This window comes from Falco rusticolus, chromosome 10 (assembly GCF_015220075.1).
Source record: "Falco rusticolus isolate bFalRus1 chromosome 10, bFalRus1.pri, whole genome shotgun sequence".
Taxonomy (NCBI): Eukaryota; Metazoa; Chordata; class Aves; order Falconiformes; family Falconidae; genus Falco; species Falco rusticolus.
In genome coordinates this window covers 14403997-14427205 of record NC_051196.1, presented here as the reverse complement: position 1 = coordinate 14427205, position 23209 = coordinate 14403997, and the positions used below count along the sequence as shown (strand labels likewise).

At 37.5% G+C, this 23209-nt stretch overlaps 1 protein-coding gene across 1 annotated transcript in view; it reads left to right on the top strand.

Annotated features, from left to right (window-relative positions):
* Positions 1-23209, top strand: part of ANO3 (anoctamin 3) — a 138141-nt gene that overhangs the window by 52415 nt on the left and 62517 nt on the right. Inside the window, exons 4-6 of the mRNA XM_037403195.1 lie at positions 8748-8884; positions 21057-21209; positions 22952-23052. Coding sequence (XP_037259092.1) covers positions 8748-8884; positions 21057-21209; positions 22952-23052 — 391 coding nt within the window. The remainder of the gene's footprint in view (positions 1-8747; positions 8885-21056; positions 21210-22951; positions 23053-23209) is intronic.

The window sequence follows — 23209 nt, the reverse complement described above, 5'->3', positions numbered from 1 at the left end:
TGAACTCATTGCTGTAACAATATAATTCTGGTGTCATCCATTTTTTAATACATTTGAAAGTTACACCAGTGACACTCAAATGTTTGACATTCATTGTCTCAAAGGGAATTCTTTTAGATAGAGATATATATACACACACTTTTTTTCAGTCTTCTGACTGTGGATACTTACTTTAAAAATGTGGTGTATATTTATATTCCATTCTGGTTTTACTCTGCTTTTTTTTTTCTTCTGAAAGACATGCTCAGCAATTACTTTGATTGTGCCAGCTGGATTTAAATGACATAGCTTTAACTTCATTTACTGAATTTCTGTCTTTACTGCAGCTACTAATAATAGCTTGTAGCTCTAGTTGAAGCTGGAAAATGTAAGTGGGGAATAGTTAGTTCCTGGTAGCTACATAGTAACTACATACAGAGTCACATTGATAAAAATTTGTTTTTCTATAGTTGGTGTTTTTTGGTGTTTTTTTTTTAAATAATAGAAACAACTATTGCAGACACATTAAGGTTAACTAATGAGTGAGTTAATCCAGGAGCTGCTCCACTGGTGCCAGGGTATGTTATAAATATTATAAATATTATATTATAAATTAACAGTAATTGGTAAATTTTTAAAATAATACATTTCTTTTTCCTTAAAGGCCATCACATGCACAAAGGTAACAAACCTTATCTTTGAATGATCACAAATTCGGCTGGCCGTCTTCTTTGAAAGAAATGTGAATGTAAACAATTTTGACGAGGTTATTTGCAGTAGAATTTTATCTCCATGAACAGCTGAAAAATCCCCTTCAGTATTCTCTGTTGAAATCGTAGGGGGTGGTTACTACACACCATTTTGTAGTTTTGAGTGTGCTTCAGAGGTCAGTTGACTTAGCAGTTCTTTATTGTTGAACTGAAGATGAAGCACTCTGGAGTTAAGCTCAATGGAATTTATATGATTTGCAGGAGAACTTGTTTCACTTTGGGTCATAACTCCCTTTTTCTAGGGAAGAATAGATTTATTCTTGCCATAACTGAGATAAACGCTCTTCTAATGCATGGTACAGGTATAAAAGAGCTGTGTAAGGTGCAAAGGCTCACAAAACCAGTAAATAATATTCCACTGAATGGTCTGATCTTTTCTCAAATCATCCTTTGGGTTTAGCAGAAGAACAGAAGGACAGTGGCAGTATCTGGACTGACATGTGGTGTGCTTATCCATTTGCTAGCTCCCTCTCTGTTGTTAAAATCGCTATCGCTGGTGTTGCCAGGTTTGACTTCTGTTTTTTTGTGTTCCCTTTCAAACACTGTGAGAATCATGGAATGGTTTGCGTTGGAAGGGACATTAAAGATCATCTTGTTCCAAGCCCCCTGCCATGCACAGTGACATCTTCCACTAGACCAGGTTGCTCCAAGCCCCATCCAGCCTGGCTGTGAATGCTTCCTCACCACCCTCACAGTAAAGAATTTCTTCCTAATATCTCATCTAAATGTATTTTCATTCAGTTTAAAACCATTGCCCCTTGTCTTATCACCACATGGCTTTGTAAAAAGCCCCTCTCCAGCTTTCCTGTTGGCCCCTTCAGGTGCTGGGAGCTGCTGTAAGGTCTCCCTGGAGCCTTCTCTTCTCCAGGCCAAACAACCCCGACTCTCTCAGCCAATCTTCACAGGAGAGGTGCTCCAGCCCTCTGGTCAGCTTTGTGGCCCTTCTCTGGACTCACTCCAACATGTCCATGTCCTTATGTAGGGGGCTCCAGAGCTGATAGCAGCACTCCAGGGAGGGTCTCACTAGAGTGGAGTAGAAGGGGTTAATCACCTCCCTCCACCTGCTGGCCATGTGTCTTTTGATGCAGCCCAGGATTCAGTTGGCTTTCTGGGCTGCAGGTGCACATTGCTGGGCCGTGCTGAGCTTTTCATCCACCAGCACCCCCAAATCTTTCTCCTCAGGGATGTGCTAAGTCCATTCTCCATCCAGCCTGTGTTTGTGCTTGGGATTGCCCCAACCCACAGGCAGAACCTTGCACTTGTCCTTGTTGAACTTCATGAGGTTCACTCGGGCACACCTCTGTAGCCTGTCAAGGTCCTTCTGAACAGCATCACTTCCCTCCAGCAACACCACCACACAGCTCAGTGTCATTGGCAAACTTACTGAGGGTGGTGTGTTCCATCCCACTGTCCATGTTGCCAACAAAGATGTTGAATGCCAGACCCAGTATGGACCCCTGGGGAATGCCACTCGTCAGTGGTCTGCACTTGGACGTTGAGCCATTGGCTCCAACTCTTTAAGTGTGACTGTCCAGCCAGTTCCTTATCCCCTGAGCAGTCCATCCATCAAATCCATGTGTCTCCGTTTTAGAGACAAGGATGTTTTGCAGGACAGTGTCAGAAGCTTTGCACAAGTCCAGGTAGATGACGTCAGTCACTCTTTCCTGATCCGTCAACACTGTAACGCTGTCATAGAAAGCTACCAAATTTGCCAGGCACGATTTGCCCTTAATGAAGCCGTGTTTGCTGTCACAAATCACCTTCTCCTTTTCCAAGTGCCTTATCATAGTTTCCAGGAGGTTCTGCTCCACGATCTTGCCAGGCACCGACGTGAGACTGACCAGCCTGTAGCTGCCTGTGTCTTCCTTTTTTACCTGTTTAAAAATGGGCGTTACGTTTCCCCTTTTCCAGTCCATGGGCACTTCACTGAACTGCCACAGCTTCTCAAATATGATGGACCATGGCTTAGCCACTTCATCTGCCAGTTCCCTCAGGGCCAGATTTACAAATGGGATTTCATATTACAATACTGACTAATGCCTTTAAAAATCTGGTTTACCAAATGCATAGCTAAGGCATCAAGATTTTCAGGAGAAAGAGTTGTGAACCTGATAGTCTGCTTGTTAACTTAAAAATTCAACTTGCTCATTCTGACACAAGGACTCATATAAGTAGCTTTGCAGATTGTAGCATCAGAAATGGTAGAGGATCATACGAGGGTCTGCCCTCCACTGTTAGGCTGAAATATTTTGTTTCAAATAAGATGTAAAAAATGACTGATGAATGGTTAATATAATCAACAGAATTTGGCATTCAGTATTTAGATGTAACCAATATCTAATTTTAGGTTATTTGGCAAATAAACCCAACACTCATTAGTAAATAAAACAACACTAATTAATGTATTCTTTTTTCAGTTCCTTTTTTTTTTCTTTCCTGATTCAGGTTAATTATGGGGGATTTATGCATAGTAACTCATTTTCCTTAGCATGACTTGAAATCCTTCCTAGATAGGAATTTGGTCATGAATCAGGTAGTTCATAATTTTGCTGTAACGGTTACCTGGCATTCTGAATATAACCTGAATCCAATTAATACAAAGCTCATAGATAAGAAACTCCCCTGCTTATGTGCCATGCTGCAATGCAGTGAACTGAGAAATGAAGACCTGAGCCAAAATTAACAATCTAACGAAGTGTCGTAATAACTGCATGATAGCAAGATTTTCAGTGCTTGGTTACAGAAGCGCTTGTAAGTGAATTTTTATTAAGTGATGTGATAAACCAGCATAGACAGAATAACCTGTGCAACACATACAGTGTTTACATGAAAGGAGGGACTGAAAGGTCATGGAGGGTACGACTCAAGAAAAACAGGTTCTGTTTCTCCTTCAACAGAAACAGGATGTTTCCGTTGTGACTTTTAGCATATTTTTTTCAGAAGCTTGTGGTCCTGAGGCAATGCCTGCATAGGTAAGGGCCATCACATCTATCCTGACTGTGTTGTGAGATGGCTGAAAAGCTGCAGCAGGACAGTTTGTCCTATAGCTGGTGTGTGTGGGAGCTGTCCTGCTTCCATGGTAGAGCTGGTTCATTCCCGGAGAGCTGGCAGCATGGAGGAAGAAGCTGTGTGATCCGTTATGAACATAGTGCTCACTGAAACATAATAAGGATTAGTCTTCAGACTGAATATTGAGGTTCAAAATATTGAAGTGCTTTAGGGATTTAATCTGTCTGTACTGATTGCGTACACCATCTTAACTCCTCCAAACAGCAGTAATACCTGCCTGGCTCCCTTTTTAGAAAATGAGAAATATTCTGTGTAATAGTTACCACTGAAAGCTCACGAGAAATTGTACATTAAGAAAAGCCTGTGCTTGCCTGTTATGGTAGATTTTGATATATAAAGGCACATACACAGGTAGCTGGAAAACCTGCTATGTTATGTATATAATACAGTATTCCAGGTACACAGCAGAATAAAATAAGATGACCTAAATCCATCACAGTGTCATTTATCCAGGTGTCTAGTGATGTCCTTCTCCAGGTTATTTGTTGTTTCTAGGACAAAAATTAGGACAAAAGGAGATTAATTTCTTCACCAATAATCTCATTCTTACTAAAGCTTTGCAATCCCTAAATGTGTAAAGGCTCAAAGGATTGAGTCGAGTCATCATATCAAAGTTTGTGAAACAGAAGCTATTTAGGAATATTTTTTTTTTTATTAATTATCTGTAACTATGCCACATTTCAACTGAAAAACATTTGCTAACTTTCATTACAGTTCTCTAATATATATTGATGTATTACATGTTACAGAGAATACAGGACATGTACTTTTCATCCTCTGTCATAAAATTAAAATGCACTGTTGGCCCTTTAGAAAAGTATGATGGCAAGAAAGTTAGCCAAGCAATTAAGATGACCCAAAAATCAAGGTGCAATGTGTGGACCTAGGAATCAATTTCTAAACTAAATGCTTCTGCATTGCTAGGTGAAAGACTCCCAGAAATTAAAGTCTTTCCAGCATTTTATCTTGTAAGTGCATTTAAGGCAAATCTTACTGTCATGCTTCAAGCATAGCAGAAGTATCTGTCAGGAAGCGTAGATAGGGTTTTGTGCTGTATGAAGACTGAATTTACTCATCATACCTTTGTATTACAAGATAGCAAAACAAAGCAACTACTGCTGTTATCTGCTTGGTTAATGATTGAGTCTGTTATAAATCATTTTATACTTGAGTGTGGATCCAAGGTGACAGTACACATCACTTGGTTATATGTTCAGGTATGGTAACAATTATATGGGTGCATCTGCTTTAAGTTTGTACCTAATTAAAGAGAAGTCTTTGACTTGCTGAATTGAATAGTGATATTTCCATGGACTTCATTGAAATGATTTGGCCTCTGTCTCTAGAATAAGAAGCTGTCACCCTTTTCTCTGATTTAGTATCCTCATCTTGATTTAAAATTCAGCCCTTTTTTTATTTATTTTTGCAGTATTCAGGAAAGCTAAACAGTTTAATACAGAAACCTTCCCTTTCTGAGTTGAAGTCATAATAGCATATTAATTTTCCTTTCTGTAACAGGGTACTTGGGGCTTACAATTTGTACACGTAACTTCAGTGATTTTTTTAAAAATAAGAATTCTCATGTGACAACAGTTCAAAAAGTTTTCAACTGCCACATAAGTTTTAATGTAATAGAATAACTCAAATAAATCAGATGGATACTTATAATGCGAGTCAAAGAGAAAGACTGTTAGTCCGCACCATTGCTTTTGGGGTATGTTACATTAAAAAAGTCCTTGGGCAGTACAACCCCAGCCATGACATTCAGGGATGCTATCTTGGTTTCCCTTGTGGCAATCCCAAATGGCAGTTATAATGCAAAATGACATAACAGAGATTGTGGAGGGAAGGATGGCAGAAAATGGTGCTACTTTATAAATGAGCGTTATGCAAAAATGTCATGGAAGTTTGGAGACTGTGGTTATTGAAGGAAGACTTAAGGAGGTTAATCACTGCATATTGTAGCACGCATTGGTGACACTAAGAACAATCAAGCTCAAGTTGATTTAGGTTGTTTAAATTTATCTTTAAGAAAATATCATTTGGACCTGTTGGGTGGGAAGATCACAGAAGAGAGACTTTCTCCTTTAATAAAAGTGGTGAATACCTTGTTACAGAAAAAGCACCTGATCATAGAAAAATACAAAAACATAGTCAATGCTGTTGGTGGCAATTTCATTTCTGTCACCTTCTCTAAAGGTCTTTTTCTAAACACGACGTATTTCATTCTCTCTCCTTTAGAAATTTTAAAACTATTCAAAAAAACTTTACAAAAAGTTCTACTTAAGAAACAAAATGAGCCTCCCAAAACACACATGTTGCAGTTGTTCTTTCTAACCTGTTCTGGTATAGCACTATCATGCAATCAGTTCAACTTTTTCTTTGAGTATAATTATTTATACTAAAGATTTTGCTTTAATATATGCTGCAGAAGAGGTAAATGGGACTACTAGTCTATTTAGAGTATCTACAAAGCATACATCAGGTTCTTTGTTGACAGTAATGTCTAAAACCTACATGAATGTTTTTTAAAACAGTTTTGTTTTAAATAAAACTTTTAAAAAATGTCTGATTTATGCTGTGTATCTCAGTCTGATGATTTCTCAGACAGGTAAAACAAATGCTTCATCAAGTTCAACGTTTAAATGCTATGTTTAAACCTTCATTTCTCTTTTTACTGCATTGATACCGTTACTTTGTTTGACAGTGTTTTACGTGCACAAAATAAATCGTCAATTCCTAAAAGATACAGTAGTAAGTATTGATAAATTTTGTATAGGAAACGTGCCTTTTAAATTCTACATTTCTTTATTTTTATGGGGGTTTTTGTTGCTAAACCCTTTCTGACTACATTGCAGACAAGATAGCAGGTATCTCTAAATGAAAGAAAACGTATAATTTTTTACAGAAAATACATGCTACAATTTAAAAGGTGATCTTGAAAACATAAAAATGTTTAGCAGATAAAGTGTGTTGAGCCCTAAGGAAAAACTTATGACATAAGTATAAACTGTTTAAATAAAACATTATGTAGTTTTGCAAAGGGTTTTTTCGAGTATTAGGTGGACTCATAATCTCTAATCCTCTAAAATGTCTTGCTTTAAAATAGACTTTTTAATGTAAATAAAGTCTTTCAGTTTAAATGACCTATCTAGATGCAAGAGTTTGGGTTTCATAAGCCTGTCTCTTTGTTTTACTGGATTTGTATTACAGACTCTCGATCTTTGGTAATGCCAAGAGCTCAGCATGCCTGGGCATGAGTCAAATGTGCAAAGTTGTTTTAAGTATCTTGTTTCCTGCTTTTTATACCTGCTACTTAAAAGCTTTTTCACAGTCTTTTTAGTACATTCATTTTGGTTGACCAGAGAGTAACCTGTGTTTAGGTTAAAGCGTTGTTTAAAATAAAATTTCTGAGTTTGGTGCTCTGACAACTAAAACAGGCTATTTTGTACTTTGAGGAATCCCGTTGCAGGTTTACTGAGGTTAATACCAATATCAGAAATTACGGAGGGCTCATTTTGTGTAATCATTATGTAAGTAGCTAAATTGCAGAAACAAACCAGCCCTTGATAAATGTTCCAGTTTAATATTCCATCTCAGAAATGTTTAGGCTATATGAGATAATTGTGGTTGGTTTTGGGTTTTTTTCTGTTGTATTTACTGTGGAGAATTTAACTGAACAGCTTAATGAAAAAACTTTGTTTTTGCAGATGAGTTTTATGAATATAAAATTCAGGAAATTCAAGATTGTGGTTCCCACAGCAACCATGAGTTGTTTCTTGGCTTCTATTTAGGGTTTAGAATTACTGGGCTAAATGCTGTTCCCAGTCCCCCTGACTTTTCCCATGTTGATGTGAAAACTGAGATGAGAACTTGGCTCAGGATTTGTGGGTGACTTTTGTCTGGATATGTTTCTATTTCCAATTTATCCAAGATATAATTGTGTGGGAATAATTATTCCATCTTTTTCATCTTTAAAATATTTTTTGAAGACTAACCATTTTCCAACAGTCATTAAAACTTACATGGTCCAATGTTGTTCAGACACGACCCCTCATTTTACTCCTCCTGGGTATAGATGGGAAGTATTGGCATGATTTTTTTCTGGAGAACGTGCAGGGAATTTAAATGTCTGAAAAAAAATTCTCCCTTCTGATAGCGGATGTGGAATGACTCAGAGACTTGAGTCCTCCTAACTTGCCTGCAGTGATGAAGCGGGAGGAAATTTAAACTGTGGGAGTGGGTCTTGGTAAGCTTTAAGGAAGGTCCTCAGTCACCTGTAGCTTTCTTAGGATACTCAGCTAAGTTCTAAAAACTTTTGTCGGGCAATTAAATCCAATGATAAGGAAAACTCTTTCTTCATGGTGTCAGCAGTCTTCTACCACCATCAGGTACATCTCTTACAATGTGTTCCAAAGTGGTCACTGCAATGCTTTAATATGCAAATTTTCAAATCCTATCTATAAGGATGAGCAGCATGTGTGTAGGGGAATCATGCATTTTGATTGCTTGTTTAAATTTAAAACATGAGATGTTCCTCTGGTCTCCAGGATGCACTTGCCTATTTGATAACACATTTTGAGTCTCAACAACTGTGAGTCAGGCAGAAAAGCATTTGAATATTAGCTTTATATCGCTTTGTGGATTTTTTTAAAACTACTGTAAAAATGTTGTGGGCTTCTTTGATTTGAATGGTAAGAAAAAAACAGTTTCTATAGGCCTTCTACTAAAAATAGAAGTCACTTCCAGTTTAAGACAAACGCAGTAACATTTAAAGTAAAAAAGAACTTTTGCAGGAAAGGATAGAATATAAGTTATTGAAACATGGATACTTAAAAGGAATGTTCAGCTGTGGTTGTAACATAACTGTTAGTTTCTCTCCACTATAACCGGCAATGATCCCGCTGTTTTCTTCTGTTTTTCCTTCAGACACAGGAAAGGACAAAGACACATACACAGATGATTCAGAACATGGAAATTATGATGCTCGTACAGATCAATCATTGCTTATTCAAAACAAGCTTACCAGACAGAAAACAGAACCTCGGACAAAATCATCTTTAAAGGTAATGGACACAAAACTTCATTGAATTGTATCAGTTGTCAGAATGTACTCAAATATTTTTAAAACACAATTTTTAAGGTGTTAGGTGAATTGCAGCTTAAATAAACAGACATCTCATGGTAAAAATGTTAGGTGGCTCCCATATTATAGTTTGAACTACAGAATCAGTGAATGGAATTCTCTGTACCAAATGTGCCCAAAATCATATAGAATCACAGATTGCAGTGATTCATATCATCTCATCTAAGAGGCAGGAGCCTTCCTCAAAAAATGTATATTGCACAGAATTTAGGACATAGGATTCCCAGCATGAAGTTCATGTCAGCTGGGAGGCCTCTAGAAATTATGACAGTTTAGAAGAACTAAGTTCATGTAGCAAATGGTCAGTCGAGAGTGATCTGAAGGGTAGTATTCTCCTTCTAAGCAAAATCCAAATGATAGCTAGACACATTGAATGAAAGACAAAATTCTCTTACGTGTAGGGAAGAGCAGGAATATCTTCAAGAACCTCAACTAAAGCACTGGAGAAGCCATCTCACCAGATAAAACTGACATGTTATCTTGCTTAGTAATTACCAAATCACAGTATTCATTACAATGCATCTTCTACAGCAGTTCATCCACTATAATGCCAAAGAACTGTAATGGTTTATCAGTTCAAAACATGTATTTATTTTTTTTTTGTTCTTGCTCTGAACTGGGAGACCCTTAATTCTCCTTTCCATTAAGTATAATTGCTTGCAAATGTATGACAAACGACTTAACCTCAAGAAATTCTGAATAATTTTCTTCTTCTGGTGCTGGAAGTAGCATATTCTGCAGCACAATTTTGTTACCAGTGATTCTCTGACTTTTGACATATAAAGGCATGAATAAGCCTGTGCCAAAAGTCTAGAAGTTCTTAAATTGCTTTAAGGTTCTGTGCTTTACATACAGTATACTCTTCATTAGGCCATTATATGGTTCTCTCATCCATTATGCCTTTGGCGCTTTGTGATTTTAAATTCAGATTTAGAGCAAGAAAGCTCGTTCTCTCAGTTACAGTGATCGTCATTGCTACAGGATTTTGGGAGACGGGTAGCAGGTTGGTGTGATCTCTGAGACTTCATTTCATGGGATGCTTTTAGAAAAAACCTTCTATAATAAGACCTGTCTAATAACTTTTAGGTAGGTTTACAGATAATTGTATTTACGGATCTGAAACCTGTAACATGAAAATGAAACCTTGGTACTGACAGAGAAGGGTTCTATTTTAATCTAAAGCATTGCGATGAGAACTTTTTGCCTTCACAGATTTTTGGCTGTTTTGGCAAAGCTAGATGAATTAAGGCAGAAATAATAACAGATGTTCTTGTTTGATTTTGTTGATTAGGTAGACAAAGCTTTTTATGTGGCCTAAGAGACAGAAAAAATAATGGAAAATCTGCAGGATTTAGACTAGGTTATAGAGCACTAAATATTTGTAATAAGGCTGCTACCAAAAAATCTAGTCACAGATAATTTCTATCTAGTAACAGGCATTACATTGTGCTAAAGCAAAATATTTTTTTTGTATTTTCATGTTAAATATAAAATGACCACTAGCTGTGTTTTCTCCCAGCTCTGCATTCAGGACTGATATAAAGTTTATAGGTAGCCAGTAAGCTATGTTTCTTTCAAAGCTTAAAGAGAAGCCTCGTATTTATGTTAAGTTTAAACAAAAATGTACTTTTTATGTCTCGATCTGCGTATGTCCTGACCTACCAAACAAAGTGCTTCAGGGTTTACAAACAGGCTTCTGAAAGCACATCTGGCTTTTAGCCTTGACAACTGTTTTTATCACAGCAATTACTTTAGAAACATCCTTCTGCTTTTATAATGTTTTTGCAAATGAAGTGTCATGGTTTAACCCCAGCCGGCAGCTCAGCCCCACGCAGCCACTCGCTCCCCCACAGCGGGATGGGGGAGAGAACTGGAAGGGTAAAAGTGAGAAAACCCGTGGGTTGAGGTAAAGACAGTTTAATGGGTAAAGCAAAAGCCGCACACGGAAGCGAAGCAAAGCGAGGAAGCCCTTCTCCCCTTCCCCCCTCCCCAGGGGCAGGCAGGTGCCCAGCCACCCCCAGGACAGCAGGGCTCCGTCACGCATAGCGGTGACTTGGGAGGACAAACGCCGTCACTCCCAACGTCCCCCCCGTCCTTCTTCTCCCCCAGCTTTCCATGCCGAGCGTGACGCCGCATGGGATGGGATGTCCCTTTGGTCCGTGGGGCTCGGCTGTCCCGGCTGTGTCCCCTGCCAGCCCCTGGTGCCCCCCAGCCTGCTGGCTGGCGGCTGAGGAGCAGGAAAGCCCTCGGCGCTGTGACAGCTGCTCAGCAGTAACTAAAACATCCCTGAATCATCAACAGTTTCCAGCACAAATCCAAAACATGGGCCACTCAGCAGCCACTATGAAGAAAACTCTATCCCAGCTAAAACCAGCACACGAGGCAACCAAGCCGGATTCTCCTGTTTCCTGTTCACCCACCTCCACAGGAAAAAGGCAGAGGGGATTTAGATTAGTCTTCTGTTAGCAAAGAAGTTCAGTATTTTGCCTTTGGGTTATCATACAAATCTTGGTGATGGTGGAAGATGTCTAATGGAAACTTCTTCCCCAAACGGATATAAAGCTAGCAAAAGGAGGCTTCTCATTCTTTTTGAGACAGTTGAAAGCATAGAAGACTGCTTTACAACTTTACAGCTGGTAAGTACTCTCATATATTTGGAAAAGAAACCGATGTATCATGATAAAAGAGTTCTCTCAGTCTGGCCAGAGAATGAAAATCAGAAACACTGCATCTGGATGCCAACATTCATCTTGATAGTCATCTACTTTTCTTGTTTCCTTGATTATAATTTATAACTCACAATCTTTTTAGTGTAGGCTGGTATCATTTCAGAATTCACAGATTTCATACTGAAAAATTGTGAGTCGTTCAGGCCCATGAAAAAGCTGTCTTCATTATCCATCTCTGCTGTCTTTTCAGCACCAACTGCTGTTGAGATTGTGTAGAAAGTATGGCTTCATGTATGTGATTCTGCCAAGGGACATCAAGCAGAGGAATGATGCCAACAAGTGGCTCCTGAGCAAAGTCTGGAATGAGTAGTATCTGCTATTGCAAGGGAAATGTAGGAAATGAGAAGTCCCCTGCCTGGAAAGTTGGTATTTCAAATGTTCTAGTCTCACTATTCTTAGGAAGGCAGGCTTAAATAGACTTTATCGCTTGAATGGAAGGCAACGTTTGTCTGAAGCAGCAGTGAAGTCAGTAGCCGTGAATTCTTTTCTGTACCGATTGCTATCACGTGTACTGTGGCAAGATAGGAGTATTTGAGAAATTACATTTCCATTTACTTTGATTCACTACATTCCTGTTACTCTCTTTGTTCTGATGATTTTTTTTTTAATTAGAAGAATTTTTTTATCTAGGTAGTGTATTTTGCTATTTGGCAAGGTAAAGAAAGGATTTTTAGAACAGAGTTCAGAGATTATCGCTATGGTTTCAGGAATAATAAAGAAACGCTGCCTGTACAGTAGCCTTGTTTGCTGCCTTTTTCCTGGTATCCACCAAAATCCGCTGTGATACTGCATGTCCAGACTCCCTTTGTTTGGATGGGGTCTGCAATGATTTCTCTTTCAGTCCCTGGAAGAGAGGCATAAACTTCTAAGGAGTTTTAAGTAAGAACTTAAATAAGCAATTGACCAAAACATATGGAGAATTTTATCTAATGAGCTGGACATATTGCTGAAAATTCATTATACTTTGAGTAAAACTCAGTAAGTTTAGATTATTGCATTGATTATTAAAGGATAAGTCTGCCTGTGGAAACCCGAAATACATTGTTTAGGCATATTTTTGGATTCTTTGCAATTTCAAATATATCTATTCCTCTCTCTCCTGCAAAATAAGTATTTTGCTTACAGAATTTCATGGTGGTTTTGAAAAATGGAATGAATTAAATGTAATATCTGCAGAATAAAAATGTTCTTCAATCTTAATATGTTATTTTCCACACTTTTGCAGGAGGTATTTTCTGTTTTCATTTTATCCTGTTTGAAGTCCATGACTTTCAGAGTTGCACATATTCTTGCTGTATGTTCTAATCTTGTAAATTTATCACTAGGTTCACATACATTATTTCACTTATAATCCTGCCTCTGTATTCAGTATTCGTCAGGCATGTGTGCTGAAGGAGAAAGTGTGGCAATAAAAATGTTTTAGTGTATAAATAAGAACAAGATGTTGCCAGCAGACAACAACGTGCTGGAAAGAAGAGCAAAGGGAGCCTGATAGATCAGTAGTCCACAAATGCAGTCTAATAACACAAAAGTAAAAAAAAAATTAAAGAAATGATAACAGATAAAATCAGTATACTGGAGTAGAAAGGCATGGTAAAATGCAACAGAAATTAAGTTTGAAAACCCTCAGAAAATATTTCAGGAAATGCAGGGAAAGTAGTAAGTAATTTTATTGTAAAGATGAAAGTTTTAAAAAATAAGCATGTAAAGAAAAATTTTCAGTGGTCATGTCGGTACACTTCTTATTAAGGCCTCCCTGTGAGACCTAAAAGAGCAAATAGAAGCATTAAAAATGGGAAGCCTCCTCCTGTCTCCAAATATCTTCCATTTCTGCTTCCTCGCACAGTAACGCTGAATAGACTTCTTTTTAAAATATTGTGTAAGACCACCTAAGCCTACTCCTTTCCTGAAGCAAAATGCATTGTTCATATTATGTACAAATGTATTTTTCATGCTTACTCTGTACGACTGAACAGAATGAAAATGGGAGAAAAAAAAAAGCCCTCTGTGACAAAGCTAAAATAATTACTGACTCTTTAGTTTACTCTTAAAAAGTCAAACTGCAGTTTTATTGGTAAGGTTAGATATTTCTGGAAGTCTTCCTTTCTGTTCAGAAAGCAGCTAGGCTCTGCACAGCACAGTATGCACAGACATACATTACCATGGGTAATTGCAGCAGCCTGTCGTGTTAACCAGGCTGTGTTGTCTCTGATGCCGAAGATAGTTTGGATGTCTTTGCATATGCAAATATGTCCCAAAATTTCTTTCCTACGTTATTATGCTCATAATTATTTGCAAAAGAAAAAAAGCACAAAACACTACACACTTAAAATCAATCAATCTATATTTTTGGAATTAAGTAATTGAAAGGATGTACATAATAGATCTATTTCTGGTTTATCCATTCCAAAACCCTTCAAACACCTAAAGATTATTGCTGATTTAGTCGTGTGCTTAGAAAATTTCTCATAAACTACACCACAGAGTATTCTTAGAGTATGACTTTAAAATGTAAAAAATTATTCCAGTACTATTTTAAAATCTTTTGAAATATTTTCACAGCTAATTCTGTGTAACTTAAGAGGCCTGTAACCTCCTTGGGGTCCCAGGTTTGATTTTATAAATCACCAAAGCAAGCATGAATTAGGAATCTTACATTTGTTCATGGAAATCAGCCCGTTGTAGTTAGCATCAGAAATGCATTTATTTCCAGAAAATACTAAAAGGTAAGTGTTGAGTCATAAACTCTGGCTGGAGACACTAACCACCGAAATGGTAGCATCCTTCAGTGTGACTATTGCTGAAGATGGTAATGAAAAGTTCATGGTAATGTTGGTAGAGAGAATTAGTAATCGACATAAATGGCGTGGTTTTCATGAATCAGCCAGTAATCATTCCACTTAATAGCATCTTACGAAGTTCTAAGAACAATACATTATATTGGAGGAAAGTTTTCTTTTATGAGAAATAACCATTCCGCTCAAGAGTTAGAACAGGAAAGCTATTCATGTGGATTTTGCAGCTTTAGGTAGTTACAGTGCTGAAGAATTTCACGCATCAGACTTGACCTCTGTCAGAATTCCTGCACTAGTTCCTGACATTGTTTCCATGGCTAGTTCCGTCTTATACGTGATTTACTAGCCCTGAACTCATCCATTGCTATCTATAAAACATCTCTTAAAAACCAAGACATGAGGAGACAGACGACTTTTCCTTGCCCCACCTGTGTGTTTTCCACCTTGAGCTTCATTCTCCCCCTCTTACCCCTCCATTCCAAGCTGTTTTTCCTTGCAAGTGGACAAAGTGATTTGAGAGAGAGGAAGAGAGTGAGAACGTTCCACGTGGTCCTGTCTGGGCTGTAAGGCTCCATGCCAATGAGCTTTATGGTGGTGTTTACAAAAGTTTTATGTGTCAGCTGTAGGTCAGTGAACATGTTGTTGTTTCCATGAGGAAGCAAACATGTTTCAGTCTGTTTACTTGTCTGTCTTTCTTCCTCCAATGTTTTCTGGTTCTACAATCTTTCCCTACATCTCTGATTCTGAAAAATGCTATTGGTGAGGTGGTGCTGTTATGGAGTGGTGATGCTGGGGCTTGGTGCTTGAATTCAGTGCTTCCATTTCCAGTAGTAGCATCACTTTTCCTGCTGGTGGGTCCTTCCCTTCCCTTCCCTTCCCTTTTCCCTTCCCTTCCCTTTTCCCTTCCCTTCCCTTTTCCCTTCCCTTCCCTTTTCCCTTCCCTTCCCTTTTCCCTTCCCTTCCCTTCTTACAGTTTCTCTGGGGGAAAAAAAAATACAAAAAACAAGACATTTGAGTGAGTCTGTAGGATGTTGATTCATTATTGGTAAGAGTTTACCAAAATGATTTTTCTCTAGCATGTTTAGCTGTCAGAGTTCACAAGCGGTCGTAGGGAGGAAATTAGTTTTGTTCTAAACATCATCACCATAAAATAAAAATATTTTGGGACGAAAAATTTAGCAAACCTGGGCTGCAGAATGTAAAAGAAGAGTACCGAAGCTCAGCTGTGCACGTCCATCTATCTTTTGGATCCCAGACACTAGTCTGTTGGTACATTTACTTTCCTTTACATAATTCTACAAATCTAAATCCAAATTTTACCACCCACACAGAGGAAAGTTGAACTTCATCCTGTCTACTGCAGAAGCAAAATAAACATATCATGCTGTGGGGGCTTAATTCTTGTGTACTGTTTCAATCAGTGTTTATGTAAGTGAATGCTCTTGTTGTTAACCGTGGCAGAGAATTGACGTTCTCTGTATGTTCATACAAATGTGAAAACTCCTTATATTCTTTTTATTAAGTAAACGACAGTCCTTGAAGTCAGAAATTGAAACACGGACTGTTCACTGCCTGAGCTGCACGCCAGCGTAAAAGTTGTTTCCCCCTGTGTGCGTACATTGGGTCAGAGTAACCTGCTCTCGGCTGGGTCTGCTCTGTGCACACTGCCAGACTAGCACTTGTGCTGTGCTGGTGATGTAATGATGTTTTATTTATGACTATTGAGTGTGGAGGGAGTAGCTGAAACTATTTTTTAGATATATTCTAAAGCAATTTGCAAAGTGCTTCAGCAGCAAACTCTAACAGATATTGAAATAAAGAATTGTCAGCCTCTGTATTTACATGTACAAAATAGATTAAAACCATGCTCATTTCCATTGCCATTGCTGGCAAATTTCAGGAAACTGTAAAGCCATAAAATATATGTCTTGTTCCCTGCTTTTCGTTTAGCATTTATATGTCAGATAATGGTAATGAAAGTCTTTTATGTGAAACAAACAGGTTAGACAATTTCTTTCGTGTGAGACTTGATTTACTGGATGTTGCTATTAAGTTAAAATAAATACATTTATTAAAATAAAAACATGTAGAATCTAATAGTGCAGCTTTTTGTAGGCCAAATTCACACTGAAGTGCTTTGAATTTTTGCCCGAATAAAACTTTCCTTGTCACTATTGCAACGCGATTGTTACAAGAGGTTAGCTTTTTGCCCTGGCTTGAATGCTGTGAAGTGTCGTTGAATATTAAGTCTGACTTCAGTCTACAAAACAGTCGATATTTTATATTACTCATATAATACAAATAATATACTATTGCAGTAGATTAGATATGTACATGTTAAAATATTTATCATTAGTGTTTGCTCTGCATTAATAATTGTTATTAATAGGTCATTTCTGACTGTAGATAATTGTGAAGTTTTGTAAGAAAGTCCCTTATAAGAGGAGGACTGTACATGTTTGGCCAAAGAAGAATAGTGATTGTTTTAATAAATAGTAATTTCTCATTAATATAACATCTTTTAAGGGTACAGTTAAATTTAAGGCAATATTTGAATCAAGTAGTTTCATTAATTGTATTAAAGTAATTATAAGGTCCTACAGAGCTTAAGAAACCACATACATTTGTTTGTGGAATTATAGCCATGGAACATCAAATAAAGCTAGTTTGACCCAAACTCAAAAAAAGAGTGTGTGGCCCTCCCACAACTGAGCTGCGGAAATCCTTAACAAAGGTGTTGGGGATTCTGAAAGATTATATGGATTTGGCAGCAGCTGGACAAAGTTCTGGAAGAAGAATTCCGTGGGTAGTTCCCAAATACATAGAAACCTGTGAGGTGAAATTGGATGGTTGAGGGAAATACCACATTTTTTAGTACATGTTCTCTCCTTTTTTGTCAGCCTTTAAGCAGTTGCTGTTACGTTAGCCATGTTGAGCCTTGTCAACAGTTGAGTCAAGGGGAAATTAATGGTTGCAACAGATGCGTTGGGTCTAGCTGACCTCTGAATTTACCTTGGTAGTGCGTGTTATTTCACGAGCTTAAACTTTTCACTGGTATAAGGTGGAAAAAAATGCAAGTATACTGGTATGTTAAACTGCGTGCCTTGTCATTTTCTCTTACATGGATCTAATATTTGCTTTCTGTTTCGGGAATGCTTCCAACTCACTCTTGTGGAATATTTGTTTCCATGTGTGGGGTGAAAAATTGGTAAAGTATTAGTCTACAGAGCAGAACAGTAGACTTAAATCAACAAAGTTGAAATAGTTATAATTTCTGCAAATCGTACTATTTAAATTAATTGGAGAAAGAGCCTGTAAAACAGCTGTTCCCTCTTGGTAAAGAGGGCATTGCTTATTAACTAGAATCTGAAAAATAGTTTCTTGAACAATCCCTCCATGTTGATTAAATCCAAAGGAATTCTTCTAGCACCATATTTTAGTAGAAGTGTAAACTCTTTATTTTCTAACTTTGCTAAATATTTGTTATACTTCTATTTCACCTCTTTTCTTTTCTTTTTTTTTTTTTTTCTTCAGGAAAACCTTCTTTTCCTAGGTTAAATTGCTCAACTTGTTTTGTGTAAACTTTGGTTGAATAATAATGTCAGTATTTTGGATTTTACGCTGTTTCAGACTTTGAAGCAGTGTGTCATGTTATTTGCTGTAATAATCACAAGCTATGACTCAACTCAAAAATGTTGACAAATAATAAAGCCAAGGAACTGCAACAGATCTGTAGTGGCAAAACCTCAGGTAATATTTTACTCTGATGTAAACCAGTGTATTATGATTCTGCATTCTGAACACTTTTACTGTCAAGTGAGGAAGCACTTCACAACCTCCAGTACACAAATAGATGAAATTTAAAGTTCTTGTATTTAAAGACTTGGGGAGAATGAGGTGAAGTTAAAATGCTGAGTTTGCAAGCCGAATTATAAAACAATATTCTAAAGAATTTTTTCAAATCAAACTTAAATTTAACTTCTCATATGTGTGTAAATCTAGGAAAGCTTATCAAGTGGGTAGTGTTTCAGAAAATCTGGAAAACTAAAAGGGTGATGAGAATTATGAATGAAGAGAGTTATGATGAAGAGAATTAGAGAGAAAAACATTGATCAGTCCATTTTTCACCCATTTTTCAGGTGAAATAGGAAGTTTTAAAAAGAATAGAGTAAGGGCTTTGCACAATATGTATATATATTATTTTTTGATGCTTTTCTCCTCCACTGCATTGAGAAAAAGGTGAAAGAATGACTCAGAGATTGATTGGTTCAAAAAACCAGGGAAATAATAAATGTGCTTTGCCTGAATGCCCATTGTACTAACAGACTGATTTGCTGTGCTAGGTGTAGGTAGTGACCAATATACCTTGACTCATATGTTTAACTGAAATTACTGCTCCCTGTTCCCCATACACATTACGGAGCTCCTTGCAATCCACTGAAAAAACCCACCTAAATCACCAGATAAATTCCTTTTAGTGGCACACGTATTCCAGCTAATATAGGTGAACAACATTGCCTGAGAATTGCACTGAAGTGAAAGTAGCGGTGCTAGTAGCGTTGAAGTGAATCAGTCCTGAAATTGATAGCGTGTAGGTCAGGTTCACGGCACGGTTGTGCTAAGTGGCTTCAGGATTGCACAGCTCAGCCTGTGGTGGTAGTGCTCAGAAAGTGGTCTGAGATGAACAGATGGAACATTTCTCTCCATTATCAGCACAGCTCATTATTTATTGAACGTGGCCCCTAAAGAATTCTGTGTGGTGCGGATGAATCTGAGGGAGTATTTGCATATTGTTGTTGTTCTGAGAAGGAAAACATGTTTTTTCAAGACTTGAGAAAACCAGATGTTTTAGAAATGAGGAAAGAAAGACTGGAAATAAGAAGTCAAAGAAAGGTAGAAGTGTATTACAAAAAGGTAGATTTAATTTGTGGAATGTCTGTACAGAAGTTGCATGAACAGAAATTGTAGAAGATTGAGATCTCCCCTTTGTGGGAATTTTGGCCAGGTGTTTTGCATCTGATTTTGCCCACTTCATGGACCACAAAAGCAGCTCCAGTCTGCTTTTTTGAAATAGCTCTGCTGGAATTCTTCTTTGTTGAAGAGTGGATTCATTGCTTCTGCCTTGAACCTGAAAAAGGTTTGGATCTTCAAAAACGTGTATATTCAAACTTACATTTTCACATCTTTAGTCTACCACCTCACCTTCCCTGGGAGGTGTTTAAAAGACATGTAGATGTGGTGCTTAGGTATAGAGACATGGTTTAGTGGTTGACTTGGCAGCGTTACGTTAACAGTTGGACTTGATGATCTCAAAGGTCTTTTCAAACCTAAAAGATTCCATGACTCTGAATTGAGGTTTAATGTACTTAAATTACATTTTCATATGCCTGATGATGCACTCCTTTGTAACACTGGGTGGTCTGAGAATGACTGTTCCTTGATTTTTTTCTTTGGGAGTTAAAAAAAGCATAGAGAGAGGAAGAATCTTGTCAGAAAACCTTAGGTTTTGCAGACTGAGGAGTTCTCAGAGGCACTAAATGTGTCAAAAATTGGCAGTGAGGTATGTGGGAGTAAGGAAAACCTTTCACGCAGAAGCAAGTCAGCTGCTACCCAGTATTCATGCTGCTGATATCATGCACTAGCACTTGATTCTGTTTACCAATAGAGAGTGTAACTATTGGATATAACTCTGAGTATTATAAATTTCATAGCAAATAATCCAAATAGGATGAATTTCTAAGGCCAGAAGATGCAACATTCATAGGCTTCTGGCCCCATATACATGGGTGTAATGTATTTTCCTTCAAATGAACATATTTGTTCTGGACAGTTGGTGTTAAAGTGAGTGCTACATTCTCCAGAAGATGATGATCGTTTCTCAGTTTACCTTTTCAGATTTCCAAGTCTTTATAGACTGACACCAGTTGATACAGTCACTGTCTGTTCTGAATCATGCAAAATGCAGAATGCAAAAATAGCTTGCAGCAGCAGCAGCATGTAAAGCAGTTTTCTGTATCAAGGTCAGAGAATCCCTTGTGTTTGCAATCACGGTGGGAAAGAACTAGGCAAGATTTAAACATTGCTAACATGGCATTGCGAAGGCGCTTCAGCTAGAATATCCAGGAAAACATTCTAATAGGGTTACTTTTTTAATTTTTTCGATTTATTTCTCTCTTGGAGAAAATACAGGTATGTATGTTCTATAAAATTTACACAGGTACAAAGCTGGGAAACGTAGTTTAATTTCTTGCCTTTAATTTTTTTTTAAATTCTTGTTAGAAAGTAAGGATTTACAGTAGTTCCTATCGATGTATATCACACAATAATTTTAAGATTTTTGCACAGCTGAAAGAAATAGCTGGAATATGGGTTTTGTAGGGCTATTTTGTTTTGTTATGATCAATGTGAAACCCCCAGCAGCTGATGCATATGAACTTCCTGTTCTTGTGACTTCTTTACATCTTCATCCTGCAGAGAGGTGGATATTTCCATGCCATTTGTGATGGGGCTCTTCATCTTTATGGATGCCATATTTAGTGTATTTATTTATTTTTTTAATATTCTCCAGGCTGATGCCATGGCATCATCAGGACTCTTCTTCAAAGATGGCAAAAAGCGCATCGATTACATCTTGGTCTACAAAAAATCAAGTCCACAAGTAGAAAAAAGAAGCACGTTTGAGAAAAATTTGAGAGCAGAAGGGTTGATGTTAGAACGAGAGGTGAGTCTTGTAGCTTATGTGGCATAAAACCACCTCTGTAATGCTGTCATATTTTACTGAATTTATAAAAAGAATCTTGACAATCTTCCAAGCCTTTCCAGTTAGGCTGTTCCCCCCACACCCCCACACCCCATTTTTTTATATTCTTAAAATAATAGTAGCAATTGTTTGATAGTGTGTGTTTAATGTGTTTTGGGGATGCGTGCTTATACACACACACACAGGTACCCTTCACACAGGTGTAGTGCAGTACAGAGGGAAAACTTCCATCTCCTTATGCTTACGGAACAGAAGAAGCCCCAGTAACTGATGTTGCTTTAATATATATCCTCTACGTCTTTCAGCAGAACGCGTGACACCGAATATCCCTTTGTTTTTCAAGGGGTTAAAAGTGTCAGTGTCAAATTAATCCATCCCTAGTAATGACAGTATTAATGTAAAAATGAACGAAAACAGAGCCAGGAAAACTGCCTTGGATTTTTGCTGTTCCATGAATTACGTCTAAAAGAGGCATACATTTAGTCTACCCTGAAGTAAGCCCTATACTTCACGTGTCTTTCATCCTGGTTTGTACTTTTCTACTCAACAGACTTACCTTACGTGCTCATTGTGAAAGCAGCGAGCTTTTAACTGTTTTGAAGTCCTTTCAAGTTCTAGCTGACAATGTAACATGTGGAATATTCATAAATAACTAACCTGACAGTGGATTAGTTTTAAGGCTTTTAAAATTTGTTACACCCTAGTGGTAAAAATACCTGGTTTTGTTCTGTTTTCAATAAATATCCCAGTCTCAGCTGTTGTCAGTTCAAAAGTATTGACACCTCAGAAAAAAAGTTTTTAGAAGATCGTAATTCTAGGTATCAAGTGTTTTAAATTGTCTTCCAGTAGTATTTTTTATCCACATCTTTTAAGAAAAATAAAATCCTAGAAGTAGTATTCATGAACTGTATTAGGATTTTATCAAACTGGTAGGCAGAATCATAAACATTTTAAATTTTATTAACCCTTTAACTAAATTTCCTTTTGCCTTCACTTACCAAACCTTGCATTATTCAAGTTTCTGAGATGCTTTAGTCAGTCTCAACTCTATCAAAATATTTATCTGCAAAAACTCCAGCAAATAAATCTGGGAGAAGGGTGTGGAACTGAAGTGTTGAGAAGTAAAGATAAATATAGGAACCTGTAATGCTGAAGCTCTTGTTTTATGTACAAATAAATTAGTGATAATAACATTTGTGGAGACTATTACTTGTAATTTTACAAAAAAAAATCTCAGTTCATACAGAGATCATATTTATAAGTTCATAGCAGGTACCACAATTACTTAACCATTCCCTGGTGTTGCTGTTTGGCAGAGGGGGACCCACAGCCTTCTCTCAGCTCTTCCTATGTCTCCAGCCGCTGAGCACTCTCCTCCTTAAACAGGAGACAGAGAAAATGGTCTTCAGATTCCTCATCTGAGACGATTTTGAGGGGATTTAAAAGTAATTCATTTATCTGTCTAAAAAAGTAGCACATAAAGCCATTCTCTACTTCTGCTGTGTTTATGAGCAAAGATCTGTCCTACAGATTCCTTTTGACTAGTTTACTCCTATTACAGGGTTTGGCAGAAAAAAGCAGTTACTTGTATGGCCACTTCAGGTCTAAAAGCAGGATCTGACCCTGAGGAATGCTTTCAGAAAGGTGAATGCCTTGGAGGTTTCAATTATTAATGTGTATTTGTTTGTTACTGCTCTTTACAGCCGGCTGTTACAAACAGCGATATCATGTTTGTTAAAATTCACTGTCCATGGGAGACGTTGTGCAAATACGCAGAAAGAATGAACATCAGGATGCCTTTCAGGTATTGTGGAAACTATTTTAAGAAACTTATAATTTAGTGCTTAATATAAAAAGCTCATTACTGTGCTTAAGGCTAAAATGCAATCTCTGCTGCATTGTGGTCAGGGATGCTTATGTTTAATTTTGTGAGGTGATAGGGAGAGAGGAGAGGAGAAACT